The sequence below is a fragment of the Nansenia antarctica genome, assembly GCF_963989245.1.
Source record: "Nansenia antarctica genome assembly, chromosome: 9".
In the NCBI taxonomy this organism is placed as follows: domain Eukaryota; kingdom Metazoa; phylum Chordata; class Actinopteri; order Argentiniformes; family Microstomatidae; genus Nansenia; species Nansenia antarctica.
Window position 1 is genome coordinate 38,611,314 of NC_137679.1, and position 12,551 is coordinate 38,623,864.

Here is a 12,551-nt window from a genome sequence, read left to right on the forward strand (position 1 = left end):
TGACTTGACACCCTTTAGTTAGATCACTAGGTAGCTACCACCGCCTAGAAGTTGTTTGACTCCCGCATTTATTCAAGAGAAAATCTCACGAAGAGAAGCGGAAACGGAAACCGACGAGGACACACATTTGGGAAATGTAGTTTATAAGGAGTTCTTAGTCCTGATTGACACTTGTTTGGGGAGCGGAGACACACGGAGTAGTGGTTCAAATCTGTCATAATAATAATCAGCTTTGATATCTACACACAAATATGGTGTAATCAATATCAATTGCCTGCAACATTGCACGTATATTGATAAAAATGCAACATTTTGTAAGGGAGCTTGCTTGTGAACCAAAACAGGAAGTCGTAAGCATTGTGGGACGTGTAGTTCCGCTTTGAGGCCACTGGACTTGATAACAGTGCGGAGAAGAACGAAACAAAAGTAAATTAGATATAACTTAAATAGAATAACGAATATAATATTAGCTTTGCGTTGGAATAAACATGCCTGGATTCACTTGCTGTGTTCCTGGCTGCTACAACAACTCGCATCGGGATAGACAGCTGCGGTTTTACACATTTCCCAAAGACACCGTGCAAAGGGAGACGTGGTTGAAGAACATCTCCCGGGCCGGGGTGAGCGGCTGTTTCAGTACCTTCCAGCCCACCACGGGACACCGGGTCTGCAGCGACCACTTCCCAGGCGGGAGAAAGACCTACACCATCCGAGTTCCGACCCTCTTCCCACTACGGGGGGTGAATGAACGCAAGAGTCGAAGGGGCAGGAACAGGAAACCGGCCGCTGCAGCAGCTCCCCCTGCCCCTGCCCCTGCCCCTGCCCCTGCCCCAGCTCCCAGCATTGTCATCACTAACGTTATTTCCACCGCTGCTGCTGATGCCGGAACCGCACAGAGCGACGCAGCGACAGACCTTATTGGCACCCAGACAGGTGATAATAAACCCACCGTGGTGCAAATAGGGCAGAACGGTGAATACCTCGGAGGCCCGGTCAGTTTGCCCCCCGCACAGGGAGACCAGGGGAGCAGCATCACTGCGGTGGTCTCCAGCTCCACCGACCTGACCTGGTTCTCGGGTCAGGTCGCAGCTCCCGTTCAGCATTGCAGCGTCGTCAGTAACCCGCTGGACCACTGCTACTCGCTGACCACCGGGACCACGTCGGCCGAACTGCTGCGAAAGCTGAACGAGCAGCTGGACATTATCGCGCTGATGGAGGTGAAGATGAAGGAGATGAAGGCCACCATCCGCCAGCTGCGTGTGACCGAGGCCAAGCTGCAGGAGGAGGTGCGGGAGCGGGACCGTCTGCTGTCCGCCGGGGCCGCGGGGGCCTCCGCTGTGGCTGGTAGGAAGAAGATGTGACCCACAATATGATCCACAATATGTACTAAACCCAGAGGATAGAGAGGGTTAACCCTAACCCTAAGATAGCTAGACTGGCGCGACCTAAGACTCAAACTGAGAAGACAAACACTAAGCGACCCAAGGAGAACAGTGGAAACCCTCTTTTGTACGAAAGCGACGACAATTTATTTTCAGTAGAGGAGACTGAGCCACTTTCGACTATCAATTATGTAGTTGGCTAGTTAGCTGATAGAGATAAACCCATAGTTGCCTAAAACATTGCCCATGTAGTCCACCCACCAGCAGCGGTTGGGGTTGTTCAAGGCCAAGTGCCAACAAGCCTGCAGCTTTATGAACTTTATGAACTCAGCTCTAGATAGGCTCTACCTGCAGGTGGACAAGATGATGAATTATGTTGTGTTTCGTTGTGATAAGTGATTTGTGTCTGTTTGTTTGTTTGTTTGTTAGTGTCTTCAGCTGAATTCCCCCTCCCTTGTATCCACTAGACTACTTCAGCACCGGCTCAGAGACCGTCCTCTAAAACCAATCATGTTGTTCTGGACTGTCGTGGAGATGGAAATGTGCTTGAAAGGTGCCTGTTTCCGTCAGATCAGTGTGACCTGAGTCTGCATCTGATTGTGGGACGTTTAAGCATCAAAAGGTACACTGGCCGTGTGCCTCAACCCTCTCCTCCTGTTTGATATCTGCAAAGAGTCGCCATACAAGGATGTCATGTTAGCCTATGACTGTTGAACTTTTGACCTGACAGCTATCACCTACATGGAATGAATGACTGTTTCGGAACTGAAGGAACCTTCCTTCCTCTGAATGACTGTTCTGAAACCATATCGATTTGAAGTAAATTTCATTTTGAAATGGCATGTGTATGAATTCTTTCTTTTTGTACTTGAATTGATTCATGGGAATTATGATATCCTACAGCTATTGTTACTAGACTATTATGTCATGGCTATGCACTGTAGGGATATTTATAGTAACTTAATGTAAGTGCCAGTCAAGGGGTGAGTTGTAGTTGTTCACTTCATGCGATTGCCTCACAGCAAAATGAGGTTCCTCTGACATTTATGCCCCTCTTACCTACAGAATTTTATATTCAAAGACGTAGCGCTTGCAAACACACAGCACATTGCTATAGAAAGCATGTGTGACCCATCAGATTGGGCTCACAAAGAATTAGAGGGTGCTATATGTATAGATAGACACACTTTGTTGTACAATATCCAGAAACGCAGAGACTTGTATTCCCATGACAGTTATTATCTGGTAATGGCATGGCTTTATCAAACTCAACATCTCAATTATATAGGCTCAAAGGTATGTATGTGTATATATATAATATATGTATATATGTATATGTTTTCGGTCTTCCTATAGTCTGCTGAAATCTCCAAGTTGCAACTTGACATATACTGTAGATGGCAGTAAGATAAAAGCTTTCAATGCCTTTAGATTTCTCTTTCTGTCTGTCTGACTGACTTAAATGTGTGATGATCACAAAATGATATAATTAACATCAGTATAGTTAGCAAGACAGACTAATCAGAGTGATTGATTGCCTGAAGAAATGTGATTGCTTGAAGAAAGCCCTGCACTCTTGGATGTCATTGATGAAAATGTCAATTTCTGTATCCCAGTTCTCCACCCTTCTCCTGAGATGTGGACTAAAAATATATCGTTGGTGTAAGCTTGGGTTCTTGCACCACAAATACATTCTTGGAAATCCATTTGTAGAAGTGCAGAGGTCCACACTTCAGAAGTAAGGGGAAGAGTTTAGATGCTGCACATCTCATTTGTCTGAAGTGGCCTCCGTTCCTCCGAAACTCTTCATTATTTTCTCTAATCTGAAAGCACAGGAAAGGTAAAAGCCATATGCCTGATTGAAGTCAGGTTCTATCACATCAGTGCAGATCAAAGGAAGGAGAAGCTGAGGATGTTGTTCTGCTGGGGAGCTACAGGGGGAGTCTTCCAGGTCCTACTAAAGGCTGCCCACCAACAGAGACTTTCAGGGCACTGAAACAGATTAGAGTATAACAGCTGTGCCCTATAGTGTAGCTAATCTGTGTAGACATTTTGTTGGTGTGTGTGTGTGCGTGCGTGCGCACACATGTATGAGCTTTTGGAGTGATAGTGTGAATGTGAGTTTTAGTTTTTTATCCTTATCGTGGTCATCCAGCAAAATGCACCCCCATTTGGACTTTGGGTATAGAAATTCAATGACGTGAGAGTGTGTGTGTGTGTATGTATGTGTGTGTGTCAGAGAGATCGAGAGAGAGGAATGGGTGGGGAGAGGGAGGGCCCTGATCCTAATCTCATCTGGATTTAGTCTCTACTCCCAGTAGAGTTATGTAATGATTTAATCCAGCACTGTCAGTCACCACATTCACACAACTCTCTCCCTTCCTCTACACAGTAAACCCTCTCATGCCGTGTCAGTCCATTGTCTCTTTCCCGTAGTGCCTAATTATGTACGGTAATATGAATCAAATTAAATGGCCAAAAAAATGGTTATTTCCGTGAGAAAACCCTATGTTATGAAAGGGTATTACAAGATTAAAGTATGGCACTGTTTTGACGTCAATATGTGTGGGTTTTACAACACAAACTAAAATGCACTCCCAAAGCTCTCTGTGGTCCTCCTGTGACATGAGTAAATTACCACATTACTATGCATTGCTCCAGACATATTTTCTCATAGTTGTGTACACAGTGTATTGCATTTAGCTCTTATGCCCCATTCCTCTTTTGGCCTTGATTGCCTTGGCCAGTCTAGTATATAATACTATATTTATTTTATATAGTGCTTTTCTCAGGACTCCGACACTTTACATCCATGTAGGAGATAAGCAACAACAAATAAGGCAATACAAATAAAAAGCACAGGTAGCAAATAAGTGAGGCACTGATACACCAAGGTAGAGGGAAAGGTACTAGACATTACAAGCAAGTTTAAAACGATGGGTTTTGAGGGAGCGTTAGAACGAGGAGACTGTGTTGGATTCCTTGATGTGCTTTGGGAGAGTGTTCCACAAGGTGGGGGCTGCAGTCGAGAAGGCCCGTTCCCCCTCGGTTCCGTGCTTAGTCCTGGTGATAAGGACAAGGAGGTTGGCATCAGCTGACTGTAGGCTGTGAGTAGGGGTTTGTAGGTCAGAAAGGTAGGGGGGGGCATGTTGCTGAGGGGCCTGTAGGTGGTGAGGAGAATCCAGAACTGAATTCTGAATCAGACTGGGAGCCAGTGAAGTTTTTTTTAAATTATTTTCTTTAAGTAATTTTTCTGAGTGGGGCTGTCCCACTCATATTTTTCATTTTTATTGACAGTACAGTATAGATTATGACAGGAAGGATGGGGGAGAGAGAGAGGAGGGATGACATGCAGGATATGTCCCCGGCCGGAATCGAACCGGGGACCCTGCGGTTACATGGTCGACGCTTAACCCGCTACGCCACCTAAGCGCCCCCCAGTGAAGGTTTTTGAAGGACTGGAGTGCTGTGGAGGTCACTGGAGCAGGTTCTGGAAAGCAAACGGGCAGCTGATGTTACGTATTTGAGTCTATACGTTTTGGAGTGTGTTGAGGACTCTGTTGGTGGTGCCAGCACACTGTTGCAGTAGTCCAGTCTGGATGTTATAAACGCATGGATGAGAGTCTCTGCATCGTTGAAGGTATGTAGCCCTGTTGCTCTCAGTTAACTTGTATGACATCTGTGTTCTATCTGTCTTATGCTGCTGTAAGACACAGTGTTCTTGTTTGACATTCTGAGGCCTTGTTCTCGCCATTCGCGTTCATTCAATTCTTATGCGACTTATGATCTTACACATAATGCCCAAACGCATTATCTGACTTAAGCCTTCCTCCTACTTATTCTACATAAGCAAACATAAACATGCGTAACACAGATTAAACCAGTGGCGTCATTGGAGTGGGGGGGTTGGAGAGGGGGTGGAGTGGGGAGTTTCCCCCGGTCATTGGAAATTTTCTTCAAATCAGTTGTGCAATAGTCAATTTTGGTGAGTTGTTTCTATACAATTGACTTATATGACATTAAAGTAATGAATAAAGGAGGCAACTGCAGTATGTCGTTCATTAATATGTTACATTTGGACCAACAGTATTATGGCGTTGATACAGTTTGTTTAACTCACCTGAATGAAGGAGAATCATGGACACGGTTTTAACATTAATGTTACTCCGTGGCTTGTTTATTGAGGAACTGTTGCTAGGCTGTTGCTAGGCTACTAGCCAGAGCTGAAACCTCTATGTCCCGCTCAGCTACAGCACTTATAGGCTGGTGGGGTGAGATGGAGCCAGGAGGATTTTGAGTTACCATTACTATACCTCTGTGGAGTGGATAGAGTCACAAAAATGACATGTTGATGATGAAAATGCTGAAATCTATATATATTTTTTTAAGCCAAGGTAAGGCGAGTGCCATACCTTGCCATACCAAAACAACGCCTATATAATTAAACAGAAATGTGATGATTGTGACTCTATATCAGCCTTATGCCATGCTGGAATCCTTTTGCTGCCGTGAAAATAAGTTTTTCAGATTCTGATTAAAAGAAAACTTTAATGTCCTCAGGGAGGCAATTTGTTGCACAGTGTCAGTTCATAAAAAATACAAGAGACAAGATCAAAGACAACATACACCGGTATACACAACAAGGCTTATTCAATATCCATAGTAGGCTATAGTCGTCTCATGCAAAATGCAGAGGCCGGGTTTGAGAAAGTGCTGAAGGGGGGAGTGGGGGGCTAATAAAGTGTACGTGCATCATTACTGTGGTCCAATGACTTGTCTTGTTAACTCACCAACTGCCAAAGAATTCCGGAACACTCACCACCTAGAGTGCCAAGTGTTCTATGTGGTATTTACCTAACAACAATACTTTTGATTGGCTACAAAATTAAGCTATCATAATTCATGCATTTCTGGTGAAGAATGTCACCCGTGGCACTCAAGAATGCTGACATTGGGTGGCTTTATTCACCCTCTAAATGAGTTAATGTGCATAATTGCTTTTGGTTTTTACCCTGGGGTATGAATTATAGTTCAACTACCGGTAGTAGGAGATTGTGTCTTTGTGAGAACAAGAGAAAGAAATGTGTATCCTAATCCCTCTCTTTTTCCCCCCTGTTTCTGGTTGTTATTGTGAGACTGGAATTAATCACCCCCTTACTTCACAGACACGCATGCACACACACACACACACACACACACACACACACACACACACACACACGCTCTAACCATAGTCATTGACACAACATTTCTATATGCAAAGTGCAGGGTGGTCACAAAAAGCAAAAACCCAAAACCCGTATTCACTATCACTCTGAAAGCTCTCACAGTACACACATGGCGCACACGCATAAACACACACACACGCACACACACACACACACACACATACACACACACACACACACACACACACACACTCACACACACACACACACACACACACACATGTCTACCCAGACCCACACCAGGTAGCTCCAGAGGCGGTCAGATTATTCAGTGGTTAATGGTTGTTTTAAGCTGCAGATTAACATTGAGACGAGATAGCCTTCCTCCTGTGTGACTGTATCAGTCTACAGATGTGGAACAGGACTTAACTACTAATGCACCAAACACTAGCCATCTGGGTGGGGGGGGGGGGTTGTATGTTAAGACAGTATCTCAATGAAATATAAAGAGGCTCATCCAGAATGGGTTGGCATTGAGGCTGATGAGTCTCAGGATTGGTCAGGACTCTGGGAGGTAGGGGGTGCTTGTTTGAAATGCCATGATCTGTACTTACACAATACACATGTACATCCCTATCCTTCTTACACATCCCTGTTTCCCCCCCCAACTAACTCCATCATCACTCCGGAGGGGGGGGTTGCTATTCCCAGGGCCTGGGAGTCTGAGCTCCTCTCCCAGGTGGGCGGGACTATAATCCTCACTGGGATCTCATCCATCTGCCTGCCTTCTCTCCACAAACATCATGTTGTTGTATCTAGCACACAGCCTGTAATATGGGCAGAGAGAGAGAGAGAGAGAGAGAGAGAGAGAGAACGAGTCACTCTCGATAAACTCAAGAGTAAATTTGGCTGTGTGCAACATGTTTACGTGTTTTCGCTTTTTGACCTACATTTAAGAGGGAGATGTCCATGTTCTGTTCTTAATAACGGCCATGTTTCTCACTACCTTTCTCTCTGCCTCTCTGCTTCACTATTCGCACACAACCTGCTTTGTAATACTTTTTTGTTGTTGCTGTTGTTGTTGTTGTTTTTTTTATACCTCTACTAATGTCCTTAATACTAAAGACCGGAAATGAGAATGCTCTAATCCAGTCTGCTATGATGATGACGTTGTTCCTGGCCCCCAAGCTCTACAGCTTGCCGCCCCCACAGCCCCCCCCCCCCCACACACACACACACCCTCCTGTGCTCTCCGTAGACCTGCCAGTCCCCTGTGCTGGTAATCCAGTGTGCTCTGGCTGGGCTCTGATGAACTAACAAGCGGTTGACGGGACTTCTCAGCGCTCAGACTACACCGACATTCTCCTTTGGATTATATAACGCTGCTGTGAACATCAGACCATCAGAGACGGTGATTTAGTGGTGGGGCTCCGCTGGACTCAGTCGGGCCAGTTGAGTATGAGGTCCCATGCAGGCGCCGTGACTCTCCTCCTGCCTGTTGCTCTTTATTTCAGTAAGGATGTTTTTTTTGTGTCTTTTTTTTGTGTGTGTCTGTGTGTGCATGTCTGTGTCTGTGTCCGTGTCTGTGTGCGTGCGTGTGTGTGTGTGTGTGTGTGTGCGTGTGTGTGTGCGTGTGTCTGTGTGCGTGTGTGTGTGTGTGTGTGTCTGTGTGTTGCAGCCTCGTGACATGTGTAAGGTGACCTGTGAAAGGCTCCAAAAGCAGGCTGGATCTCATTTTAACTCTCTTGTTCTGTTGTGTTTCATTTTCATTGTATACACTTTTTTTATTTTTTAAAGAACATTTATCTCAAATCTAATGTGACGAGCAGAAAGGCAGGAGTGATGTTTCTCTTATAGAGAGACGGCAGGTGGGCTGGTCAGGAAAGCAGAGCAGTGTTAAAGGATTTCCTTTTCGAATCCATTCTGAAATGCAGGAGAGAGAGGTTTACAAATGCACTTATCCTAATGAAATACTCACGGTTCAGAACAATGCTGTGTGTGTCCTTGCAGCCGTGCATGCATGTGTGTGTGTGTGTGTGTGCTTGCGTGCGTGTGTGTGTGTGTGTATGTGTGTATGTTTGGGCATGTGTGTATGTCTGTGTGTGTGTGTGTGTATGTATGTGTGTGCTTGCGTGAGTGCGTGTGTGTGTATGTGTGGGCATGCATGTGTGTGTGTGTGTGTATGTATGTGTGTGCTTGCGTGAGTGCGTGTGTGTGTGGGCATGCATGTGTGTGTATGTGTGGGCATGCATGCATGTGTGTGTGTGTGTGTGTGTGTGTGTTACCCCATTTTAGATGCTCAGGGAGTTCTGGGACATCTGGGGTATGTATTCCTGTGATGTCACTGAGGTTGAAGCAGGCAGTGGTGTTGACTAGAGGCCCGATGGATGTTACAAAGGCAGAGAGACATACTGTATGGATGTTACAAAGGCAGAGAGACATACTGTATGGATGTTACAAAGGGAGAGAGACAAACTGTATGGATGTTACAAAGGCAGAGAGACATACTGTATGGATGTTACAAAGGCAGAGAGACATACTGTATGGATGTTACAAAGGGAGAGAGACAAACTGTATGGATGTTACAAAGGCAGATAGACATACTGTATGGATGTTACAAAGGGAGAGAGACATACTCTATGGATGTTACAAAGGCAGAGAGAGACATACTGTATGGATGTTACAAAGGCAGAGAGACATACTGTATGGATGTTACAAAGGCAGAGAGACATACTGTATGGATGTTACAAAGGCAGAGAGACATACTGTATGGATGTTACAAAGGCAGAGAGACATACTGTATGGATGTTACAAAGGCAGAGAGACATACTGTATGGATGTTACAAAGGCAGAGAGACGTACTGTATGGATGTTACAAAGGCAGAGAGACATAGTGTATGGATGTTACAAAGGGAGAGAGGCATACTGTATGGATGTTACAAAGGCAGAGAGACATACTGTATGGATGTTACAAAGGCAGAGATACATACTGTATGGATGTTACAAAGGCAGAGAGACATAGTGTATGGATGTTACAAAGGGAGAGAGACATACTGTATGGATGTTACAAAGGCAGAGAGACATAGTGTATGGATGTTACAAAGGCAGAGAGACATACTGTATGGATGTTACAAAGGCAGAGAGACATACTGTATGGATGTTACAAATGGAGAGAGACATACTGTATGGATGTTACAAAGGCAGAGAGACATAGTGTATGGATGTTACAAAGGCAGAGAGACATACTGTATGGATGTTACAAAGGCAGAGAGACATACTGTATGGATGTTACAAATGGAGAGAGACATACTGTATGGATGTTACAAAGGCAGAGAGACATACTGTATGGATGTTACAAAGGCAGAGAGACGTACTGTATGGATGTTACAAAGGCAGAGAGACATACTGTATGGATGTTACAAAGGCAGAGAGACATACTCTATGGATGTTACAAAGGCAGAGAGACATACTGTATGGATGTTACAAAGGCAGAGAGACATACTGTATGGATGTTACAAAGGCAGAGAGACATACTGTATGGATGTTACAAAGGCAGAGAGACATAGTGTATGGATGTTACAAAGGGAGAGAGACATACTGTATGGATGTTACAAAGGCAGAGAGATGTACTGTATGGATGTTACAAAGGCAGAGAGACATACTGTATGGATGTTACAAAGGCAGAGAGACGTACTGTATGGATGTTACAAAGGCAGAGAGACATACTGTATGGATGTTACAAAGGCAGAGAGACATACTGTATGGATGTTACAACGGGAGAGAGACGTACTGTATGGATGTTACAAAGGCAGAGAGACATACTGTATGGATGTTACAAAGGCAGAGAGACGTACTGTATGGATGTTACAAAGGGAGAGAGACATACTGTATGGATGTTACAAAGGCAGAGAGACGTACGGTATGGATGTTACAAAGGCAGAGAGACATACTGTATGGATGTTACAAAGGCAGAGAGACATACTGTATGGATGTTACAAAGGCAGAGAGACGTACTGTATGGATGTTACAAAGGCAGAGAGACATACTGTATGGATGTTACAAAGGCAGAGAGACATACTGTATGGATGTTACAAAGGCAGAGAGACATACTGTAATGTCGGCCTACATGAGATGAGCATCAGGGGACCAGAGCAGGAGGAAACTGTAGTGTACAGAGAGCTCTCTTTCATTACATAGTCACCATGGAAATGTATAGTCCTGCTGCGCATGCCTTCTAATATGCAAGTGCCATACATACCCTAACCCTTATCCCTCACACACACACACACACACACACACACACACACACACACACACACACACACACACACACACATATACATACATGCACGTGCTTGTGATGTAACTATACTCATTCTTGCAGTAAGGTTGGTGAGTAGTCCAGCTCAGTTAATTAATCCCCCAAAGAGAAGGAGGAAGGTGAGTAGGAAGAGGAAGATGAGTAGGAAGAGGAAGGGAGTCTGGGAAAAGAGGAAGAGGGATATCCAATTGATTTTAACACAATATTCCTTTAAATATGTTGATATTTAAAATACTCTTCTTCTCTATCATATTTATTTTTTTAATCTTTATTTATCTAGTATTCAATATCCATATTCAACAAGATCTCTTTTAGAAAAGAGACTTCACAAGACTGTTCAAGAGTAGTTAACAAGGTTTAAAAACAGTCTTGATTTTCTGTGTTTAACAGTTCATGTTAAAAAGAAAGAAAGAATCTGGACGTTCTAAAATGGCTCTCCGTCGCAGGGCCGTTGCAGGGTAATTCAGACCTCTGTTGCGTTGCGTTGCATTTCGAATCCTAGATCACTCATTCTGATATCACTTGCACCACAAGTGCACCACCCACATCAAGTCAATTTCCTGTATGTGTGAATATACCTGTCAATAAAAAAAAAAAAATCTTATTCTGCTTGTGGTTCTGATGCTGTCTAACCCCTTCTCTCAGGCCTGGTCACTGTGGGTTCGCCTGCAGCCATCCCCACCTCCTGTGGCTCCATCTACAAGAGCTTTGCTCAGTGTCTGCTCACTCTGGGGGACAGTCTGGGAGACACCGAGAAGGACCCCAACACACAGGACATCGACGTGATCTGCAGGTGCGTCTCTCTCTCCCACTGCAGTTGGACACCTTATCTGAATCATGTGCCCCCTCCCCTCCCCTCCCCTCCCCTCCATGTATAGTACCATGTATAGTATTGTTGTCACGTTACATTTTCAGATCGATCGGTCACATTCACAAAATGTCTTGTCATGTCTGGACCCTTACAGGTCATGGGATGCGTTCCACGTGTGTGCCACCACAGCACTGGTTGGCTGCCCTGGGGATGCAGCAGCCGTGTGGCAGTCTCTGAGGCAAGAGTCCAGGAAGACACAGTTTTCCGGAAACCTCTATGAGATGTGTGCCAGCCGCACCACAATACCGCCCACCACCGTGGCCGCACCCCAGAGCCCTCCCACGTCAGACCAGACCAATCAAGAGAGTCTGAAAGGGCACGCAAACCGCCACGGCCCCTCCTTTACCACACTTCTGCTCCCAGCATGCACCTCTCTGCTACTTCTGCTCAGGATCTAGCCTCCCACAGACTCAGACTGCTATGGGTACCAAAAAAGGGTTCTTCATTTGACCCCTTAGACTCTGTACCCTTTGAAGAACCCTTTTGGGTTCCATGTAACCTCCCTGTGTTCCATGTCGAACCCTTTTTACAGAGGGTTCTAAATGGAACCCAAAAGGGTTCTAAAGAGAAGGGTCATTCAAAGGGTGCCCCTATGAGACAAATGAAGAGCAATTCTTTTTTTTTTCTAAAACTGTCCACTTCTCTTTGCATTATTCTGTTTATTAACAATGAATTATTGGTGTGAAGTAAAAATGTCTGATTTCTTTGTTTATGTCCAAGTCACACATTGTGGTTCAAGAAACCTTTCTGTTACTCACCCCCTACATATATTCCTTCATCAATTGGACAGTCCATATATGGACTGGCTA

At 44.8% G+C, this 12,551-nt stretch overlaps 2 protein-coding genes across 3 annotated transcripts; both read left to right on the plus strand.

Moving 5' to 3' along the window:
• Positions 1-389: 389 nt before the first annotated feature.
• On the plus strand, positions 390-2,036 carry LOC308164953 (THAP domain-containing protein 11-like). 2 transcript variants are annotated; one of them, XM_080539028.1, is made up of 2 exons: positions 390-1,344; positions 1,812-2,036. In XM_080539028.1, the coding sequence occupies exons 1-2, from the start codon at positions 489-491 to the stop codon at positions 1,847-1,849; spliced, it is 894 nt and encodes a 297-aa protein (XP_080395154.1). In that variant the 5' UTR covers positions 390-488; the 3' UTR covers positions 1,850-2,036. The 2 variants fall into 2 exon arrangements, with proteins under 2 accessions (XP_080395154.1, XP_080395155.1); XM_080539029.1 differs by having other exon boundaries at positions 1,850-2,036.
• A 2,958-nt stretch (positions 2,037-4,994) lies between these two features.
• Positions 4,995-12,140, plus strand: nrn1lb (neuritin 1-like b; the record flags this gene model as incomplete). The annotated part of the gene is made up of 3 exons (XM_080539757.1): positions 4,995-5,022; positions 11,517-11,664; positions 11,837-12,140. The coding sequence occupies 3 exons, from the start codon at positions 4,995-4,997 to the stop codon at positions 12,138-12,140; spliced, it is 480 nt and encodes a 159-aa protein (XP_080395883.1).
• Between the last annotated feature and the right edge of the window lie 411 nt (positions 12,141-12,551).

Bases quoted from the DNA above. Each gene is read 5' to 3' on its own strand.
- LOC308164953 (XM_080539028.1), top strand. From the start codon at position 489: ATGCCTGGATTCACTTGCTGTGTTCCTGGCTGCTACAACAACTCGCAT. The intron at 1,345-1,811 runs GTAGGAAGAAGA...TTTGTTTGTTAG, and splicing joins GGGGGCCTCCGCTGTGGCTG to TGTCTTCAGCTGAATTCCCC.